Source organism: Rhipicephalus sanguineus, chromosome 5 (assembly GCF_013339695.2).
Source record: "Rhipicephalus sanguineus isolate Rsan-2018 chromosome 5, BIME_Rsan_1.4, whole genome shotgun sequence".
NCBI lineage: Eukaryota > Metazoa > Arthropoda > Arachnida > Ixodida > Ixodidae > Rhipicephalus > Rhipicephalus sanguineus.
The window spans coordinates 125,025,390-125,048,817 of NC_051180.1; the positions used below are offsets into that span (position 1 = coordinate 125,025,390).

General features: G+C 45.7%; 1 protein-coding gene and 1 long non-coding RNA gene across 2 annotated transcripts in view; both read left to right on the forward strand.

Moving 5' to 3' along the window:
- The first annotated feature begins 1,898 nt into the window (after nucleotides 1–1,898).
- The window catches only part of LOC119394951 (atrial natriuretic peptide receptor 1-like), a 117,933-nt gene continuing 96,403 nt past the window's right edge, over nucleotides 1,899–23,428 (forward strand). The window contains exon 1 of the mRNA XM_037662246.2: nucleotides 1,899–2,023. Within this exon, the coding sequence (XP_037518174.2) occupies nucleotides 2,018–2,023 (6 nt within the window). The 5' untranslated portion in view covers nucleotides 1,899–2,017. The remainder of the gene's footprint in view (nucleotides 2,024–23,428) is intronic.
- LOC125758455 (uncharacterized) lies at nucleotides 7,023–21,981 on the forward strand. The gene is made up of 2 exons (XR_007416087.1): nucleotides 7,023–7,130; nucleotides 21,870–21,981. It is a non-coding gene; the product is annotated as an uncharacterized LOC125758455 (long non-coding RNA).

The following is a 23,428-nucleotide window of genomic DNA, read 5'->3' on the forward strand; positions in this document are numbered from 1 at the left end:
CCACCTTATTGTTGCTTCCTCTAGCGTCTTTCAAGGCCTAGCCGTATCTTCGATAATATTTGTCGCGAATGAAGTTCAAGAAACGAGGCGTATAATACTGGCATGTTTTTGCAGCGCGCGAACTAAGGAAAAAAAAAAGAAGACAGAGTAGACAGAAAGAGCGCTGACTTCCAACTGACTTCATTTCGCAGAGTGGCAAAATATATATGTGCAGAAAAGGAAGATAGAAAACATACAAGCCTAATCAAAGTATCTGTAACCAAAGCACGTGTGACGGATCCACGATTGAAGCCCGGCAAGGTAATCACGTTCTAACTGTGATAATGCCACTGATGGGGAGCTAACGCAGTTTTCACCTAGTAAGTGAATTTTTTCCGCTTCGATAATCTCGCGGGTTGTCTGAGCCCTGTGCCTTGCCAATATTGCACATCGATCGAAGAGGGGGGTGCAACCGCAGTCCCGGCAATGGATGCCAAGGTGCCCTTGTACCACATTGTGCACGTTATTTCGGTGCGCTCGCAGGAGGTCGTTTGCGCACCTTCCGGTATAGCCGACCTAAGCCTTTCCACACGTCAGTGGAATCGAGTAGACGACTAGCACTGTGCATGGGACGTAGCGTGACCTGTGCGCAACTGAGCAAGGGGCAGAGTTTGCGCGAGGTGTGTTAACCTGCTTGCATACAGTCTCTGCAATTTTTCCGGCGCAGAGAAAACCACCTGAACGCTGGCGGCCTGGCCAATCTTCTTTTACCTGTGTGAAACGTCGTGCAGATACGGTAGTATACGACAGGCCGGCTCTTTTCGACACTGTTGCGCTTTTCTGGCTTGTTGCCTCGCTGCAAGCTGGTGACTGTCATGCAGCGAGGCGACAAAGCTGCGCGCATGATATATTTATTAACACGCTTCCCTAAAGCCAGATTATTTGTTGGGATTTTCTAGCGAGTGTTGCCCTGATACTGTCAGACTGAATATTATGAATTTTATCAAAATCAGTATTATTTAACTATTACCTTTTTGATGTCTCCCATGGAATGTGTTATGATGGTATTATTTGAAGTCATGCTCTATTGCGTATAAAGAAAGGGTCGCAAGACTGTTTTGTAAAATTTCACCTTCATATTAGCCTAAACGGACCGTTACTCCATCTTCTGCCGCTTTACCGCTAGACATGCCTTGCGGTCTCCTGATTGCAATCATGTGTTGTAATCTGATCTCTTGAGTTAGATAATTGCATGTTTTTGTGCTCCTTTATACGTCATTTCTTACTTGGTTGAGCTCACTTCACTTTCCACTTCAACTACCACTCCTGAAATCACTCTTGTTACGGTTCCATTGACTACATATATATTATATTCACCTTCCTGTTGTGAAGGTACATGTTTATTTACGAGCAGCAGCTTTATTGCACGTGTTCTTGCCTTGACTGAATTTAGGCTGGTTTGTTTCTTCTTGTCTACTAGTGCTCTTTCACTCTTGGAATTGGAAACAATTCCTTACCTAACAATTCTGCGTCGTGCACGATACTCGGATTGGCACATGGTATGAAATCCACTTACTTCTTGTTTCTGCTGTGATTCTCTTTCAGGTGAAATTCCTGTTGTCGTGCTACGACAACACAAATGTATGAATGTATCACTATATATATATATATATATATATATATATATATATATATATATATATATATATATATATATATATATATATATATATATATATATATATATATATATAATTGACAAACATCTCCCATTCAAATGAAACTGTATAAATGATCGAGTTATTTGAGATTCTTGACTTGGGTAATCAACCCATGGTACATTCGTCGTACTTACTCCGCCTTAACAATACTGGAGGCACGATTTGCGCGCGTCTCACTCAATGACCGTGTCTTTCGCAGGCCTGTGGCGAGCCAGCTGATCAAGGGTGACGCTGTGACGGCGGAATCCTTCGAGAGCGTCACGATCTACTTCAGCGATATTGTGGGCTTCACTACCCTCTCGGCGCAAAGCACGCCTATGCAGGTAAGCAGCACGGCTAGTCAACACTAGAGACAGAAATTACCGCTATAGTATACTAACCATACGCGGCAGTAATGGAATTACAGCTGTGAAATTATGGCAATTAAATAATTTTTTGTTGTAATGTGCGATGCAATGAGTCGCTTCTGTGGGTTGGTAATTTAGTAATCTAATGAATTTCTTCAAGCGACTAATTGCAAGGAAATTACTCGTTACTTTTCCAGTTACTTTTTGACCAATTTATAGCATGTCCATTTCTTTAGTGACATCAGAAATTTACCAAAAAATGAAAGAATAGTAACAAAGACAAGCAAATCGGAGCACCAATCCTCAAGCGTGAGAAGTTGAACAAAGATCCATGAGTTTTCAATATATATGTGTTGTAAAGAAACAGTACATGAGTTCTTCATGAACGATGAACTTTTGTTAATGCAATTTCAAGGTAATTTCATTATTTTCAAAAGTAATATTAATGTAACATAATTGCTCCCATCCAGCTGCAATTTGTAATACAAATAAGTTAAATTTAAGATAACTTTTGAAAGGCCATTAGTACGGTAATTTAATTTCCTTTTAGAAGTAGTTTTGCCATCTGTGATACTAACACTATAGTTAGCAGCATTCGCAGGCGTGCTTCTACAGAAAGAACAAAATCTGGTAGGAATTATCAGAGTTGATTGCCAAATACAGGGATGGCTTTCGAGTTACCCTACCGTGTTTCTCGTGTTTTCTTCGGACCATGGGGCACCTGCTTCTACGCGAGTGACGTCATCACTTCCTCTAAACAATCACGTGCCTCCATCTCGCCTCCTCTTCCGCACATGCGCAGGACTTTTCGCTTGTCTCTCACCTAAACCAAAATTGGCACTTCCCAATTAACGCCTTATACTCCCGGCTATTTCTTTAACATTGATATTTCCTGCCATGACATATCATCGTTCACCAAATACGCAAACTACGGAAAGCACCTAAAGAAGCCTAGTAGTACCTGCGTTTCGCGTCTTTTTGAACTAAACGTAACATACATTCTGGCATCACAAAGCTAGAACACCATGCGCAGGACGATGTAGCTGTAGGTTTATACTACAAAATCGTAGTTTTGTAAAGGAATTGCTTCTTCGCGAAATGGCTGTGCAAATGATGATGGACGAGTTTCTGTCACGCAAGGCAGCGTGCTAGGCCGTAGCCGTAGCTGGTTATGGCCTAGTAATGGTTACGTATGGTGGCGGGAACGTCGCGCAACCATATAAATGATTGACGTAGTCGTTTTATACTACAGAGCTAATTCTCTCAAAGCTCTTCCCTTTTGTTAAACCTTCGCGACACGCATTATAGTCTACTATCTACAAATGCGTGACATTTACATAACTTGATGGCAAGGTTCCGTAGACTAAATTTAAAGCAAGTGGAAGTGTCAGAATAAATATAGCGTATTTTACAGCAATGAATTGTAATTACAATGTAAATATTTGCCTCAGCATTATACAGTCGGTCATGTCACATTTCCACATAAACATAATTCAACGACCAACTCAGGTTAAATGCGAGCTGGCACCGAGAATTCCTAAAAAAATGTTTAAAGAAAATCGCAGCATATCCACGTGGTGAATGATGACGAGTGGGGCGAAGCGAACTCGAGCTGCAGCACGGCGATGGCATTGGCGCGAGCGTGGTCCTTCTTGAAGGAAGATATTGTGACTAGATTGTTTGAGAACCGCAATCTGTCGCACACACCGCAACTATGGCCGAAACTGTTATCAAGGAAGTCCCGCTGGAAGCGCGCGTCGACGCCTTCGGGCAGAGCCCGCCTAATGCGTTTTGCAGCCACTTCACGTGCTCGCACAGCCTCGGGCTCTGCCTGCCGGTACGCGCGCTTTCTCGCCGCTTCACGGTCCTTCACATTTTGAAGATACGATTCGCGCCGCAGCCGTGCAGCTTCGGTCTCGCGGGCTCGAACGGCGGGGCCTTCGCGCCGCAGCCGTGCAGCTTGTCGAGCAGCTTCGGCCTCGCGGGCTCGAACGGCGGGGTCTTCGCGCCGCAGCCGTGCAGCTTGTCGAGCAGCTTCGGCCTCGCGTGCTCGAACGGCGGGGTCTTCTCGCCGCAGCCCTGCAGCTTGTCAAGCAGCTTCGGCCTCGCGGGCTCGAACGGCGGGGTCTTCTCGCCGCAGCCGTGCAGCTTGTCGAGCAGCTTCGGCTTCGCGGGCTCGAACGGCGGAATCTGCTTCGCGGCGTCGACGTGCAGCTTTGGCCTCGTGGGCTCTCACCTCAGGATTCTGTCTGCGAGCGCGCGCTGCCGCCGCCTTCCGTGCCCTCCGTTCTGCAACCTTGTCTTCCATCTGACGACTCCGAGCTAAAGAGAAAGCGTGCCAAGAGGGAGCCTCACGGCGCGTTACTTCTGAAATGTTGTCTTCGGGTGTCGTTGAAAACACGAGACGTAGTAAAGAAGAAAGAACGCCACACAGGCGAACACGCAACGAGAGTGTCACTCGTCAACGTCGTCTTCTTCTTCTACTGCATACCAGAACGCGCGCTTCTCACAAACTAGGGGTGGCTACTACAAACAAACCTACAAACGAAGGATGGACAGACCCACGGCATAAGGAGCTTCGCCCTTAAACCTTTTTTTAATTCTTGACACACCCCGCGTCCGACTTCTAGTCAAACACGGTGCTGTCTTTAAAAAAAATGATCGTGTGGAGCAATGCATTTCGACCAGGAATGATATAAAGTAACTTCAGGCAACGAGAACTATTTTACCATTAGCTCAGCGTTTGAGGTCTCTTTGGCAATAGTGCACAGAAATGGCGAAGGTAAGTCGCGTCTCCAAATGAGGACGCCGTGTCGCAAAAAAGGTAAATTCACCAAAATTATCCGCTATCACGTCAGACCGTCGACCATCAAACATATAAACTCCGGTGAATAACTAAAAATACCTAATAAATGTAAAAATGGTGTTGGCCGTACCTGTCTGCGATCTGATTCTTAACCCCACGTGTTCGCCAGCAGGTTCGGTTATTACGTTACCGAATAATTACCACGGTTTCTCATTATGTTCGTAAACCAGAGCGGTGTTAAAAAATAAGCATGTCACCGTCTTTATGTTGTGCTCATGTTAAGTACACCACAAAGAAAAAAATACACCATTTCCCACTAAAAGGGACCATGAGGTGATGCGAAGCCAGAGCACTTGCACGATCGCCTTCCGTGGGCGTTCGCTGGGCACGCTACAGACCTCGCGTCGTGGAACGCGAAGAGGAACGCTACGCGCGTTTTGTCTTCCCTCTAGCCTGGCCGTTAAAGGGGTCATGAAGCACCCCTTGGGCTTGTTGAAAAAACACATCCTACGAAAAGCTGACACGACTATGAACTGCTCTGCCAAATATTACAGTCGTGCGCGCCCCGTTAAGGCCACAAGCGGAGCGCGAAGTTGCCGTTTTCTCAGGCGCCCTCTTTTCAAACAGAGGCCGGTTCTCACTCTCGTCGGTCGGCGGGGCGTCTGCACGTTGACGTCGCGGATCTGCCAGTTTACGTCGCAAGAAACATAGCATGCTTACTGGCCGATAGCCGACGCAAATCGAGAGCGGCGTTCGGAATCAGATGCGCTTCTTGCCGCGGTGTGCCGCCACTTGCCGGCGCCGCACTCCTCAGTACACGGTAGCCGCACTCGCACAAGCCAATCACAGCGGGAGAGCAATCGCGTTTCATGACGCGCGCTGACGTAACTTCTTTCCCCCGTGCCATCCCTCCCTCTCTAGCTTCCAGTGCGCTCGTCGGCACGAGAAAAGAGAGAAAGCGCTGGGAGCGTGCGCCAAACCCTCGTAACTCCGCTGATCTTGAGGGATTCGAGAAATTGTTGCGGCAATCGATTCGGGAGGCAGTAAACTCCGATACTGAGGTCATTAGATCACTACTTGGAAAAGTGGTTCATGACCCCTTTAATTCTCACAGGGTGAGCGGGGAACGCGGTCGACAGGCGCGCGAGAGGGCGCCAGCGTAGGAGAGGAGAGAGAGGGAGAGGGGACGCGCATGCGCTGGTGCTTATCGCGGCGTTGCGCAGGAGAGAATTTCGGCATGTCTAGCCGAAGAGTGGAGAGGGGGAGGGGAGAGGGGAAGTGGAGAGGGGTAGTGGAGAGGAGGAGTGTGGAGAGGGTATGCGCATGCGCAGTAAGGGTGGTCACGCCGCACACCACCACCACCACCACCGGTTTGAACTCCGCTATAAGATGCTTCGCATCTAAAAAAAAACTAATGGCAGCTTCACACTAGTGGTGCCAAGCCTGAAGGAAGACCGCAGCTGGCTGGCCTGCCTTGTATCTCTTTATTTTTGCAGCGTTAGCTACACTGGCCTAGCCGAGCCAGTTTCGCGTGGATCCTCAAGAGCCGTGCTGCGCATGCGCGAGGATCAGTGATGTCACGCACCGGAGCCGGCAACTCCCGCGCACTCCGCCGCCGCCGGTCTGCGCTTTCCAGAGGAGTGACGTCGTAGCCTTAGCAGTAGCGATGCAGAATTATCGATGGTACTATCGATACTATCGATAGCGGAGTCGCTATCGAACTATCGATGGTAAAAAATACTGTCGATAGCGCTATCGATAGTAAGTACTATCGATAGTATAAAATTAACAGCGCGAACTCATTGCAGCATGAACTTGGTTCCACGTGCGCGTGGCCAACAGTGGAGCCCGAGGAGCGGGCTGAAGGGCAAGAAAGTTGACATGCTTGTGTTCTTCACCAGAGTGCTTTGCTGACACATGATGATAAAGTCAAGCTGTTCAGCTGTAGCGGAAATGAAGCCGTTACATGTGGTCGAACTGCGCAGCTTCAAATTAAGCGAAGCTGATAGCAGGCTATCGAAAATATTTTGGCAATATGGCCAGCCAGCAACAGCATCATTATTCGCACCACTATGAATAGTTTGTCACGTGGTTTTGAGGGTGAAGAATGCTGCAGAAAGACTGGGTAATACGAAGCTCCTTATTTGCCCCGCCACGGTGGTCTAGTGGTTATGGCACTCGACTGCTGACCCGAAGGTCGCGGGATCGAATCCCGGCCGCGGCGGCTGCATTTTCGGTGGAGGCGAAAATGTTTGAGGCCCGTGTACTTAGATTTAGGTGCACGTTAAAGAACCCCAGGTGGTCGAAATTTCCGGAGCCCTCCAGTACGGCGTCTCTCATAATCATATCGTGGTTTTGGGACGTTAAACCCCAGACATTATTATTAGAAGCTCTTTATTTGGGCGAACTTGTGCCCAGAAAATCAAAACTCATCATACAAGCGATACACGCTGCACACTGATAGCGGCGAGAACAGTCGCCGGCCGTCGAGTAATCTGATGATCAGTGGAACGCTTCGTCTTTTATACATTCATCGAACCTTCCAGCGTTATCGCTGGTGCTCGTGTAAGCTAAATAAACTTGACTATTCGCGTCCAGCGCGTAATCTTAACAAAATGATCTCAAACAATCGCTAAGCTTCTCAAACTTTGCGGCGCGGTCTGCGTCAAAAGCTCCGAACAGTCTTTGTTGGTGAAATCCGAATACATCAAAACAAAGCAATAAACACGCGTGCCAGCAATATCGCTAGTAATATTGCTGATGGTACTACCGACTGGACTATCGATACTTTGTCGATAGTAGTACTATCGATAGTTTGTTTACACTATCGATAGTTTCAAAAAAAGTATCGATACTATCGATAGTCAATTTACCGATAGTTCTGCATGACTACTTGGCAGACGTATTGACGCCGGCGCGCGCGCAGCTATTCGCCTTCGCTGTACAGTCGCCGTTTCACACTGCGCTGTAGCCGCTTGATAGCGCCTCTGAGAAGGCGAGCGCAAATGCTGATCAACGGCGCAGAATAGCGGAGAAGCTTAACTCATCGGATCCCGAAGTAGTTGCCTGGCAAAATAAATATACATGTGCCACATAATACGTATACCGTGTGTACGTGTGTCATTGGAGCAGCAGTAAGCATGATAATCAAGCTAATCCTAGACAATCAGGAAAGCTAAGAATAATTAGCTGAACCTTTGCTAACGCTACGTTATCCTGGCATAGCCGAGCTAAGCCACTGCAACATTTATTTATTTATTTATTTTTTCTATTTCTTTACCTTTCTCTCTGTTTCTTGTATCTCCTATTTGTATCTGTTTGTTTCTGTTTCTTTCTATCTTTATTTCTCTTTCTTCCCTTCTTTCTCCTTCCGCTTCATTCGTTCTCCTTCTTTATTTCTCTCTTTCTTTGTCTTTTTCGTGTCTGTTTCTTTCTGCCTTTCTCTATCTTTTCTATCTTTTTATGTCTTTATTCCCTTTATTTCTTACTATTTTTCTCTATCTTTCTATAGCTTTTTTTTTGTCTCTCTCTTTCGCTTTCTTTCTCTCTCTCTCTCACGTGTTTCACGTGCTCCACTCGCCGATCAGAGTTTTTGTTTAACTGTATTAGCGTCTTGAATTGGGCTGGTTGGCAGGGGCGTAGCCAGAAATTTTTGTCGGGGGGGGGGGGGGGGTTCAACCATACTTTATGTATGTTCGTGCGTGCGTTTGTATGTGTGCGTGCCTATATACGCAAGCAAAACTGAAAAATTTCGGGGGGGTTTGAACCCCCCCAAACCCCCCCCCCCCCCTTGGCTACGCCCCTGCTGGTTGGTACGTGCACTGCAAACGGGTTTGAGCTTTTTAGGGAGTTTAGGGCTCGTTGCGCAGCGTGCATCCTAAAGGTACTACGCAAAACCCCCTTCGAAAGGAGGTTCAAAAGGAGGTTTTATTTACATCCTTTAAGGGAGTGATTAGACGGAACTAAGGAGGTAAATTTGTGTTGTTATTGAACTCATTCTGAGGGCTTGAACGGAGCGCATTGTAAGTTTTTCTGGTTCTTTTGAGAGCTTTTAAAGCCTCCTTTTGGAGGTAAAGTTGGTGTTTTTATGTAACCCATTTTAGGGGCCTGAACAGAGCGCATTGAGAGTTTTTCTGCTTCTTTTGAGAGCTGTTAAAGCCTCCTTTTATAAGAGGCCCTAGAGCGGTCTCGAAATGAAAAAAAAAGTATAATTTAGGCACTATATTACGTTTACCGGCCAATTTCCGCTACTATTCATCACTAGGACATAATAGAAAATGGACATCAAAGTATTTATGCACAACCATGACATTTGCATACAAGTACGCACGACACAGGAATCGAACTCGCGACCACACGCACTTAAAGCAAGCACTATAACCATTACACCACAGCGCCATCACTTGCAAGCTTGATTTTTTTCGTGGGCTTATATATGTACCAATGTATGTACAAAGCGGCTGGTAACTCGTCGGCACAACTTCTAACTTCTGTTCTTGTACCATCGGCGTGTGTTTGCTCTTGCGGAAGGTCAATACATAATTTGTGGGGCGTCATGCAAGCCGAGCCGATCGACGTAAACACCCTCGGCTCCGAATTCTCCGGTTCACCGTGTCGTGCCGCTATAAAAATTATAAACGTGTGCCCTCTTCGCTCGCGCTAAATTCGTGAATACCAGCGTGACAAAGGTATCTTCAGGTGGGAGAACGTATGTGCATTCCATGAGCGTATGCTGTGGAGCAATTTTCGTTATTTCTGCAGCCGCGAACTGCGCGCGTCCAGATGCGGCAGCGTGTTATGAGCGGTTCGAAGACCGCCTGCGTTCTCATATGAAAGTTACACACGCAGATGCCCGACTTAGAAGAACATTGCAATGCGCCTACATTAAGTGCATTTAATGCGCGCGTACTGCCGCGAGCTGCACGCAGGGGCAGCAGCGCGCTCTGAGCAGCTGAACGCTTATCTATTTCCGCAATCAGCGCTTATTTGCAATGCACGCTTTAGCACGGCATTCAGTGATTCTCTATAACGCATATTCACTATTTATTTGCTTTCATACTCGGATACTACCTACATTTCTTACTAATTAGCTTTTATTGTTAAGCGTCACGCCACCGCGTTAAAGCGAATGCCTAACGCGTGCGCCAATGTCAAGGACAACCTCCCCAGTTTACCAGTGACAGGTCTCCCACAAAACAAAAAAGTTAATGAAGATAATGTACTTGCACTTCTCTCTTGTGAACGTCCATGTGTACTTGCCCTCCTCTCAGACAGATGATGCAGTACCCATTAAAAAAAAACATTACCCTCTTTCTCAATGGAACAGCTGTTCTTGAGAAAATATGGTTCTGTTGAATTACTTCACCACAGCAGCAGATAGGTTGGCTTGTTTGCAATTCAGAATTTCACAATTGTAACACAGAAACACGAGGACTGTAGCAAATATGCAGAAAACTGGAAAAACTATCATATGTGCACTCCCTCGTCCACCTGCACACTACGTTAAACTTTATTTATACAACAGCAACCTTCAATTATGCTACTATTGATAAAAGATCACCCAATCTACGTTAGAACACAGTGATGACTTTCTGTCTAACTTTCTGTTGCCTATCTTCTACAACATGTCATAATCTGTGAATCATCTGTTCAATGTGTTTGGTAATAAAACACAAGCAGTTACATTGAGCAGGCAGTGTTTCAGCAATTTGTTTTGCAAGCACAAATTCATTTCTTTACTTTGCATGCACAAGCAGTCATACTTCAATTGATACAAGAACCAGTGGTTGCAACATTTTATTGCAATCAAAACAGCAGCAGTTCTCGTGTCAATGTAAGGATATAGGTATATATTTCCATCGTCGTGCACAGAACCTACTCCCAAAACTGAACACGTGGAACAACATATACAGTACAGCCTATGCACTATACATAATTCACAGCAGTAAAGCAATACGAAAGTAGGGTGTAAAATCTCATCTTGATGCGCACTAACGTGTGCACTTCACCGTGCTAGTATGTAAGTACAATCCAAAAAAAAACGCTAGGCCTGCGCTGAAACCGCAGCACAGTCACAGCGAAAGCTGGAAGAGCGGCGTTTCTAGAGCCCGTTAAGCTCTCTTGGGGCTACAATACAAGTACACTAGAAAGGTACTACGCCATAAATCACAATTTTTGTGAAGTTGGGAAGCACCTACTAAGCCATTATTCGTCATTCTGCGGAGAAGCGAGGCACCAGCTACACGTCTGTAAGGCATTATGTGCACTTCGTTGACGCGACGACTGATGACGATGAATTATGGCTCAGCCCTTCGTAATGGGTTGGAATCTTTAAACGACCCACCAGTTATGTAATTTGCATTGGGTGACGCCCGGTCGCTATTTCTCTCTCCCCGTCATGCTGTATAACATATGTTGACGTGGGAGAGAGACGGGGGGGGGGGGGCGAAGAAATTTACTGAGACCTCGAGGAAATGGATCATGCGCTTATGGGCTTCCTTGGCAACCAATACCAGTGCACTTGCGAGGAACCCACTACGCTATAAATCATTGTAATTTTACTGAGACCCCGAGGAGAGAGAGAGAGAGAGAGGGAATGTAGGAAAGGCAGGGAGGTTAACTAGACAATGCGTCCAGTTTGCTACCCTACACATGGGGAGGGGGAATAGGGGAGTAAAAGAGAGAGAGAGAAGGATAGACACATGTCACATCACACACACAGTGCCGAGTTTCACAGACGGTCGCTCAATAGGGTTCTTTTCAAGTACCGCAGTAGGCAGTGGATCATGCGCTTATGGGCTTCCTTGGCAACCAATACAAGTGCACTTGCGAGGAGCCCACTACGCTATAAATCATTGTAATTTTTGAGAAGTAGGGCAGCAGGCACTGTGCCATTTTTCGTCATTCTACGGAGAGCGTTGGTACCTGCTAAACCCATGTAAGGCATTATGCGCACTTTGTTGATGCTGTGCCTGATGACGATGAAGAATTATGGCAGAGTCCTTTGTAATGGGTTGGAAGCATTCAACAACCTACTCGTTGCGCAATTCGCATTGTGTGACGCCTGGTTACCGAATTCGCGTTGTGCGACACTTGGTGCTTATTTTACTCTTCTACCACGCTATATTGCATATGCTAATGTGGTTCCTTCCCGACATGAAGCCTGTATAGGACCTTTTTGCAAAGCAGTTTCAAGCACCGGCATGGCTCATTTTGTTGCCAGGAATGAGCCATGCCGGTGCTTGAAACTGCTTTGCAAAAAGGTCCTATACAGGCTTCATGTCGGGAAGGAACCACATTAGCATATGCAATATAGCGTGGTAGAAGAGTAAAATAAGCTACTACATTGTTCCAGGGTTTACATTCAGAAGTTTCACCGAATCTTTGCTACCTTTATTTGGTCATCAAGTTACGAGCCGATGAGGCGTGACAATGTTTTTAGACCAGTTTGTGCAGGCGGTCTTGTGTTGGTGCATCTCTTTATTAGACAATTGGTGTCCCGTTTTTTCTATTTTCGGGACTGCGATCATCCGCTGCTTCGAACATTTTTACAAGTGAATCTCGTCGATGTTTTACCAAGTTTAGTGGTATCTGCTAATTGTGCCTCGCCTCCCTATTTGCAAGGATTCATGCGTGAAGTGTATGAATCAGTGCGGTTTTTGACAGTAAGATTCTCTAATGACTATTTATTCTCTAGTTCACGAAAAGATCTATATAATGCCATATTAGATATGTTGTTTCCTGCACCTTTGTACCGCTCACTATATGCTGGATTGCCTGGACACGACGTGCTTGTGCGTGTGAAGAAAATGTCTATTTCACCAACATCCAAGACATTCTTCTACAAAGTGCATACACAGACGCTGCCTGTGAAGACCTGGTTAAGCAGCAAAGGCATCTTTGTATCTTCAGTTAACTGTCGCCTCTGTGAAGTTCCGGAAACTATAGAACATTGCTTCATCAGCTGTTAAGACGCCATACTCTTTACTCTTCTGGGACGTTCTACAAAGGGCTTTTAAAAAACAACTCGATTTAAATTCGTATAGCATACGTTATCTCATGCCACCCAAAAGCCATTCTATTCCTGTTGACATGCTATTACTAATGGGTATGCACAGTTTATGGAAAACTCGCATGTTAGACAGACATGCGGAACCCATGGTGTCATCGCGGTTGCATCTCATTCAAATGGCTCTTCAGCTAAAAGACTTTTACAAACAATTAGAGTTTCAACCGGACTGGTATCCACTCTTCATGAAAGGTATAGCTTTAATACCCTTTTAGGACTTCTGCGTAACGCTTGTACGCTGGTAGAGACCGCCTTGAATATTTTGTTCGCTATGTATGCTAGTTACACCCATTTGTAATAAATACCATGAAAGAAAAAAAGCACCGGCATGGCTCAGAGGTTGAATACTCTGCTCCCACGCAGAGGGCCCAGGTTCGAACCTCGTTCCATCCTGGATTTTTTTTTATTTCGTTTTTTTTTTCTTATTTCGAGCGATACTGGTTACGGACACCGGCGGTGGCGGACAACTACGGCGCCAAAAACGGCCGGTGAAATGATCTCATAACAGCTTTCGCTGTAAAATAAGCTACCCAAGGAACTTGGTGTCAGCCTACACACGAAGGCAACATTAGTACAATAAGGCTAGCATCGCTTTTGGGAAATATGAAACTGTGTAGACAAGCAGTTGTACAGTTTTTTTATTGAATTAGTTTGCCCTATGGCATCAAAACATGTCGCACATGATTTCGGAGTTGAGTTTCCTACAAAAAAGTCCAAAATAGACCTGTGGTGTTGACTGTAGGTCCACTTACTAAGGTGCATAAAAGCATTGAGCAATGCCCCCAGAATTACAAGGTTGCCTTCATATGTTGCTGTACATATTTATTCACAGATACCTGGAAGCCATCGTAAATTTCTGGAAGTGTGCTTGGAAACTTGTCGGCATAATCACATGACTGCAATGTACCAATACTTCTAATATGCATAACAAGTACACCCATGCTTCAATGTTTTTGTGCCAGCTAGTGCCATCTGTAACTCAAAAGTGCATCCTTAATTCCTCACTTGATGGCTTACGCGTAATTATCACATTGAAAATAATCCAAGCACCATGGCTGCAAGGTCAACTTGCAATTAGGCAATCACAGGCACTAAATCAAAATATTCCTGTAAATAGTGACTGGTCGCTTTGCACATTGGATCCTAGGACTTGATATGCCATGAGGATGAATAAAAATTGACCACACATATATAGAGACTGTGAAACAGTCAGGAGTTCAGTTCATAGGTAAGGAAAAACGTGAAAACGAAATCAGAACACATGGCAACAAAGGGGACGGAACGACACACTACTAACAACTGAAGTTGAACATGTGCTTGGCTTTTTTAGTCATGTGTGTTTATATCTTTCTGTGGTTTTGATTACACTTCAGTTACTAGTAGCGCATTGTCCTGTCTGCCCCCTTCATTCCTCTGTGGATGTGTGATTGTTTAGTCTTGTAATTTTTTCGTACTGTGTGTTTACATCTTTCTGTGGTTTCGATTAAACTTCAGTTGCTAGTAGCGCGTCATCCTGTCCCCTTCATTTCTCTGTGCTGTGATTTTTTTCTGCACCCTCTTTAGCTATGAATATACACCAACTCGCCCGACTGCCTCTGTTAAGACTTATGTTTGCTGAATAACACTGGGTCCACTCAGCGTCTTTTTAAACAATGCGAAATTTTCAAATGCACACTATATCAAAAGGTTGCACGCAGTATTGCGCATAACACTCTGCATCAATACCAGTGTTGGCCTAAATGTGGTAAGATGTACGAGCTGTTCGACATAGTGTAAAGTGAGGCACATCAGGGTGTTCCCACAATCATGGGTGTCGGCAGGGGTTTGCACAAAGGGCACCTGCCGCCATCAAGGCACACCAGCACTTGACCCCACCCAAGCTACACCAATGCTCTCCTGCTCACCAGGCCGACACGTTACGCCGCCTTGCACCCCCAAGACAAAATCCTGCCGACACTCATGCCCACAATACACTTTTCTTGAACACAGACTGGTGGGCAAGCAACACTTGCTGCTTTGCCAGAAGTGTATTCCTGAAAATTACACAAAAAAGAAGCCCACTAAGATTTCTGTATACATAAAAATGAATGTCTTACTGAAGATTCGCACTTGACTATCCTTATTGCAGACATTTTGTCAAAACACGAAATAAACACAAAGTTGAGATGCTGCTAAGTATTTCATTGTGAGCGTTTCACTTCGTGTGCACAGGGCGAAAAACAAACGGATGTTAAAAAAATGCGAAACACCACCAGAAGTGTACTCTTGCCATGTTTACCATTATGTGGGTAGTTTTTGATGTCAGTAAAGTTATCATTATAAGTGCACTTTAAAAGGGTTGTGAATGTTAGCAAGGTCTTGATTAACCGCACCTACTCTGTTTAGGAGTGAATATTGGGCAACTTGGCACTGAACCATGGCAAAAATAAACAGCGCACTTCTAATGAGGATAAACTAAGGCCTGGGCACAGTAACAGCGCTTTCACCTTGTCAAATTGTGTCAACAGTCATGATACTATGTATTGACCTTGAAAACTATGGCAACATAATGCAAAACAGCAAATTAACGAGAGGGAATAAACAAGATGATTCAACAATCGGGTTCAACAGACTCAACAGCTGACTTATATCAATGCGATCAAATTACCCTTGCACATCTCCTAATGGCTAAGAATATGCACATGTAACCTTGGCAAATTCCACTGTTGATACGTGACCAATGAAGTTGCATTCATTCCATGCCGTTGAATGGCCGTTCCTTCTTTTCTGTTTTCACTGTTTTCTGATTTTCATTGTTTTCACTAGCGTAAATGTTCACCCTTTTTGATTTTGTCACTTTGCTGATGGCGTAGGCGTTTTGCCTTTTAATGTGCATTTCTTCTGCTTTGTCTTTCCTGTTTCTTTTTGTATGCGTATATGTTTTGCCTTTGAACGTGCACACGTTTCTGCTGCTCTGTCTCTCTTTTTGCTCTACTGGGCCTTGTACACATCTCAAGCTACCATTGTCGCTTTTCACTTGAGGGACATGTCCTGTATTTTGCTGGAATAAACATTTATCCATTCATTCAATATCATAAAACGCATGTGCTTCACAGTACACACTGCACTTAGCAGATGTCTGTCACATGATATGGCCGTCATTGTATAGCTTTAACATGATTTATTCGTTCTAGCTAAATGAATCCAAGCTAATGATGTTAATGTACCTTGATATGCTATTTCACTGTTCCTTGATGCATATGTATGAAGGTACAGTGCTTATGTACCTTAATATGCTATTTCAGGAGACGGGCAGAGTGTGCAATGCAAAATTGTTGCCGAAAAGTCTTTTCACTTCCTGACAATCTGTGCTTCGGTGGCTTCTCACAGTTGCATGGCGGGAGAAAGATGTCCAGGGTAGTTGACTGCATCCAATGTAGATGCTGCAAAATTAGAGCGCACGGTCTTGTCACATGTCAATGTGCGCAAATTGACACGATGACGAAGGATTAAAACAAACAAATGAAGTTGGAGAAAAGAATAAATCGAAAACAAAGTTGTCCTTTATGCACATTCCTTCATGTGACAATGTGATAACCGTGGCCTTTTGCTCTAATGTATATTCCCTGAAAGCATCATGCCTCATTCATGCTTTATCGCAGGCAAGAAAATTATATCGTGCAAACAACTTTATCAGGGCGCACTCGTGGGTCGATTGACTGGTCGTATGAAGCATGAGTGATATGCACAGAAGTTCCAAAACATGCATCACACATCATTCCTATCTGAGTTTAACGACTTAAATGCGAAGCATTTGTTAAACACTTCTACGACTTTGAACGGATCTATCTACCTATCTATCTAGCCGCCTACGACTCATAGCTCGTGTGGTTGTTTCGTTAATGGGATGTATGCCAAAATTCGTGTGGCGTGACACGACTGCATGAAGAACATGAATGATGGGTCTTAACTTGAAAATCATGCTATGCATTTGATAAACCACATGATTTACACGTCACTCCCTTGGTTCTCTTGCGACTGTTTCGTTAACTTGATATTTACCAAAATAGGTATGGCGTCACAAAAGTGTATGACGCACATAAACGACAGTTTCTAACGTGCAAATCATGACACGCTTGTCATGTATGGCGTTATTTTGACAACATGGTCTCGGGGGCGCTAGTGACCGTTTCGCCTGCTTCATATACACCAAAATTGGTATTTTGCAGTGTGGCTGTACGTCCAACATAAATGACAGCTGGCAACATGAAAATAATGACATGTATGTCATGTACAGACGCCACCGCTCATGGTGCGCTCGCGCCCGGTTCGCTAGCTTGACATACACCTAAATTGATATAGCGTGACGTGATTGTGCGACGAACATAAATGACATATAGTAACATGAAAATAACGACATGTATGTCATTTACGGCATGGAGCCTGGTGCACTCGCGTCCGGTTCTCTAACTTGATATCATACCAAGATTGGTATAGCGTGAGGTGACTGTATGACGTACTACATAAATGACAGCTGGTAACATAGAAACAATGAATGACATGCGTGTAATGTACGGCATGGGTTACATGCCACGCTCATGGTGTGCTGGCGGGCATTTCGCAAGCTTGACATGCCGATTTTACTTTTCTTTTTTTTTTGCTTTTCATTGCACTTTTCAAGCGATGCAATGTGCAGAAGGTCATCTACAGGTGCATAAGCGACGATAAGGGCTCGCAAAGAGAGAGAACATCAGTATTACTTACCATTTTTGTTCCTGACTGTGCCGAGCACGCAGGGTGCCCATCATCTGCTTGGTAACGCACAGCGGCACGCTCGCTTGAGTCGACAGGCCGTCGCGATTATCGCACTCGCAGCGCAGCATGTCGCACTGTCCTCAAACCACGCATATCACATCCAGCGGCGAGAACACAGTGAGGCTGCAGGCACAAAACGCGCACACACGATCGACACAGCTGATCACTTGAGAAGTGGCGTTCACAAGGCCTAGGCGGCCTAGCTACGACGATCGCGCCGCCGCGGGAACGACTCCCTCCTCGCGTTTCTTTCTTTTTTTCTATGTTTTTTTTTTTTCGCGCGCGCATGCGGCGCGAAGCTTTGTCCCATTTCACTTCGGTAGCGCCTCGTCTGGCTTGCTTTTGACCTGGCGGGGGCGGGCCGCAGTAGGCTGCAGTCGCCAAGGCCAAAGGGCTTCCTCGCTTCCTCTCCAGCCGTTCGGAGGGTCGCGTATATCTCTTTCTCTGGGCTATCTGTGCAAGGGATTTTTAGTGCGCTGAAGCATGCCGCCTCTTTCTTTTACTTCTTTCCCCCACACAGCTGCATACATGCCCGCCAGCACTGAAGGCATTATGGAAAGCTTCGGAAAAAAAAGAGAAAACATGCCAGAGGAAATGAGATGGGAGTTTTTGGTTCGTGAACACCATTCGACGAATGGCGTCAGATAGTGAATTTACCTCCTTTCTTCCACATAATTTCTTAACGAAGTAAAATTGAGGACGCAAAACTTTATTACACCCACCTCATTACACCCTAAGGGAGTACTGTCCAGATGAAGGTAGTATTAAGGAGGATTGTAGCCCTTAAAACGCCCAATTCGGCTAGTTTGCGTTTGCAGTGTGCTGATTTTTGAACGAAGAAACAGCGCTAGAACAGAACGTAGCGCTGTCTCTTCGTTCAAAAATTTCGTTTAACGCTCGCACCTGCTGTACTCGGTAGTCGGGCTTGTCCAATTCCTGCGGCGCATACCGACCTTGTGGAGTTTTTTGCAACACCAGACAAACTACGACGAGCTACAACCGCTTCATTGTTAAAAGATCACACCATCTCCCGCTAGAGGGGACCATGAGGCGATGCGAAGCAGCGTTTCGGCATGTCGAGCCCGCGTTTCAGAGGGGGAGTGGAGAGGGGGAAGTGAGAGAGGGGAAGTGGAGAGAGAGAGGCGGAGTGAGGAGGGGAAGTGGGAAAGAGAGGAGGAAGTGTAGAGGAGGAGGAGAGAGGGGAAGTGAAGATGGGGAGAGGAAGTGGAGAGTGGAGGTGTGTGGAGAGGGGTTGCGCATGCGCAGTAAGGGTGGTCACGCCGCGCACCACCGGTTTGAACTCCGCCATAAGATGCTTCGCATCTAAAAACCACAAGCTAGGTGGTGTGCCCTACTCTGCTTGTGCGTACGTGTTCAATTGATGCGCCAAATCTGAATGTCTGCGAAATCACCTCTGTTCAACTTGTTGCTATGCGTAAAGCCAGAGGGTAAGAAGAAACGACATGCATTTGTAATAAAACGACAGGCAACGTTGCTGTTCGCTTATGAGCGGTGAAACGTCGTTGGTAGACTTTAGAAAAATAAATAAAATCAGGAGCTCTTCCCAAATCTGGGAAATGGGGGCGAGCGCAACTTGGCGTGGGCTTGCCTGGTCTACTGCTTTTGCCTATTTATTTATTTATTTATTTATTTATTTATTTATTTATTTATTTATTTATTTATTTATTTCGCATTGCGCAGTGCTCCCTCGTAACGTAAGCCTTCAGTTTCACTATACCACGGAAAAAATGTAGATAGCGGTCGCCCACGAAACGCTGTTTTCGGGCTGAGTCGCCATGGCGTCTTTCATGTACGTTCCAGCGTTCGTCAACTTGTAGAACGGCCCAACGAAAGGACCATCGCGCGATCATGGAAACGTGGCTTAGGAATTCAATTTTCTCGAAGTCGGAATTTTCCTGAAGTGTGCAATTCCTGATATCGACCGTACGCGTTGTCCAGCAGATCGCTTTTAGTCCAACACGAAATATTTCATTGAAGCTCGGACAAGATTTGGAGAGGGGGGCTTGCTCGGTCGCGGACCAAAATTCAAGTTGGCGGTCGAAGAGCCGCTAAGAATTGCTTCTCTTGAAATGCTTCATTGAATACTCATGTATTTACTGTTTTTACTGAACCGGAGGCAACACTCGTGTCAAATTTCATGTGTAATGACAAGGTGGAAAGACATTCTTCAAATGTTCCGACAACTTGTGCCGATCAAGATGCAATGCCGTGGCACCATACTGTAAAAGTACTAAGAAATCGTGCTCACATTTGAAGACTCTCAGAAGTTGCGTTCCTAGGAACCGCTGTTGCTGGATTCTGTAGCAGATAATGGGTTTTAAAAAATGGCGGGTGGGGGCCGCTTGCTCGAGATTTTACGGTTTATATATATATATATATATATATATATATATATATATATATATATATATAATATATATATATATATATATATATATATACTAAAGAAGATGACCTCTAAGGGCTCATGTTTCTTTGTTAGACACAATATCAATGAGAACTAACAGACAATAATGCCAAGGACAGTATGCGGGATGTTATTTGTAGTAATTAGGATATACGAGGGGCGTTCAATAAAGATTTCCCCTGACTAACTTCCATTTATTGCAGGATGCTGAAACTGCGCATGTGTAATGACATAAGTCACTGTAGGTCACGTGCCAATTTGCAACTCTAAACTAATAACGGTCTTTCTTTTAGAGGTGCTGAAGTGGTGTGAGGTGTGATAATGGATGCAGTGGAATACAGAGCAGCAGTCAAGTTCCCGTACTTGAAAGGCCGCACTCCAAGGGAGACGTTCGATGAGATAAAAGAGGTTTATGGGGAGGATTCCCTATCATATGATGTAGTGAATAACTGGCATCGCCAATTCAAATATGGTCTGATTTCCGTGGAAGCGGCCCCGATTGCAGGGCGACCCCACTACGCTGTCAATGAACAAACCATCCAGCAAGCGAAGGCCGCCATTTTGGAAAATCGCCGCATTAGCGTTCGAGACCTAGCCCAACATGTCAACATTAGTGTGGGGCCCATGGAAAAAATCATTCAGGACCATCTTCACATGCGTAAGGTATCCGATCGCTGGGTTCGCCGGCTGCTCACACCTTTCCAAAAGCAGGTAGGAGTCGAATGCTCCCAGGCTCTTTTGACCATGTGCCATGGAAACCAGCAAGACTTTTTCAACAGACTGATTACACAGGATGAATGCTGGGTCCATCACTATGATCCGGAGACTAAAGTCCAGTCGATGCAATGGAAGCACTTGGACTCACCGCCTCCAAAGAAAGCACGCACCCAGCCCTCGACGGGCAAGGTCATGCTCACAGTCTTTTGGGACCACCACGGAGTAGTCTTGATGGATTTCCTAGCAAAGGGTGCCACGATTACTGGGGCATACTATGCTTCACTGCTGCGGAAATTGCGAGAGACTATCAAAAACAAGAGACGTGGCATGCTCACCAAAGGCGTCCGCCTTCTGCGAGACAATACCCCAGTTCACAACTCACATGTTGTCCAGACGGAAGCACGCTCCTGCGGCTTTGAAATTCTACCGCATTCCCCTTATTCACCCGACCTCGCACCATCGGCCTTCCATCTCTTTCCAACATTGAAGTCATATTTGAAGGGCAAGCATTTTCCAGATGATGAGACTCTGATTTCTGAAGTTACAACATGGCTTTTGGAGCAACCTGTCCACGTCTACAAGTGAGGTGTTTATAGTTGCATAAAAAGATGGGAGAAGTGTGTGTCCCGGGGTGTCACCTATGTACAGAAGGACTAATAAATCTGCAAAGTTTCGTTGCTCTCCGTCCACAGGAAGTGGGTCAGGGGAAATCTTTATTGAACGCCCCTAGATGTGAAGTGAAGCGGACGATTATATATATTATATATATATATATATATATATATATATATATATATATATATTATATATATATATATATATATATATATATATATAATATATATATATATATATATATATATATAATGTGTGTGTGTGGCCCCGCCACGGTGGTCTAGTGGTTATGGCGCTCAACTGCTGACCCGAAGGTCGCGGGATCGAATCCCGGCCGCGGCGGCTGCATTTCGATGGAGGCGAAAATGTTTGAGGCCCGTGTACTTAGATTTAGGTGCACGTTAAAGAACCCCAGGTGGTCGAAATTTCCGGAGCCCTCCACTACGGCGTCTCTCATAATCATATCGTGGTTTTGGGACGTTAAACCCCAGATATTATATTATTAATGTGTGTGTGTGTGTGTGTGTGTGGTGTGTGTGTGTGTGTGTGTGTGTGTGTGTTACCTTGTCATATTGATAACATTCGCGCTGCACAGCACAGGCGACTGGTGAAGTTTAAAATGATGCTGCTTAAAGCGCCAGAACGGAATGTGTCACGTTAATGTAGCCAAGCGAGTTTGCGAATGCTGTTGCTACGCAACCGAAACGATGTGGAATTTACCGAGCGGCTGAAAGCTCCTGCGACCAAAGCTGGCTCGTCCATTTGGAGGCCAGGCGAATGGGACGTGAAATGACCCAAAACAACGCGTTTGAGCTGGAATGCGCAGAACTGGTGAGTCCGCGAAACCCGCCGCTATCCCGTCATGGGACGGCGCGCAATGAATAATCACTTTTTGTTAGCCTCTCGGAGTCGTTATTGTCTCATCCCCGCAGCGTCTCTCAGTGGTGGGCATTGGGCCTTTCATCTCACCCTTATACTCCCCATTCCCATCGCTACGTCGCAGGGCAGCCAGACGCTTTTCCGAGTGAAGCTTCTTATAACTCACAGATTTTGTTGGCGGCGTCGTGCGCAAAAAAAAAAAAAAGACCACACAGGCGAGCGTACAGAAATGCGGCCATCGAAGGTGCTCCGGTCACATACGAATTAACGCGATAGCGTTAAAGAGCTTGTTTCGCAGAAATTCCGGTGACGGCGTCGGCGTCGGTGTCGTTAGTTGTGAGCGAAAAATCATCATCTTCACCGTGACTGAAAAATCGAGAAAGCTGCAAATAAGATAAATAATAAAAATGAGTGAGAATCGAACCCAGGCCTTCTGCGTGGCAAGCAGGTGTTCTATACCACACAGCTGCGCCTCTGGAACAGCTCTGAAAGTAACTTTCATGCTTCGCAAACATACGCGTCCTGTATACAGGCGTCACAGTACGAGATGTAACATCGCAGTAATATTGCGTGGTACGAGCGTACATTGCCATCGGGCGTCATACCATGTGAATATCATCATAGGCGTGCGCACAGGGGAGGGGGGGCAGGGGGGGCGGCCGCCCCCCTATTCACCTAAGAGGGGGGAGGGGCGCGAAGTCTGTCCCACACATTGACATAATAGGGAGGAGGGGTGGCGCTGCAACTCGGGGGGGGGGGGGGGGGTCGCAATGTCAGCGCCATACACTGACAATTGGGAGGGAGGGGCGCTTCGACGAACCTTCGGCCCCCCTGAAGGGGAGCCCTGCGCACGCCTATCAGTATCACTATGGGCAGAATATCGCTATCGCGTTCAACTCTTAAAGGCGAAGCTTAAGCGTCCCCCACTCTTTTCTTTTTTTGTATGCGCCGCTTTCCAGTGATTGGTGCTCTCTCGATCGTGGGCTTGTCGGCTATCAGCCAGTTCTGCTATGCCAGTCTGGTGTTTTATCTCGGTGACATTTCATGTTGCTGCATTTCATTGTTGCCTGTATA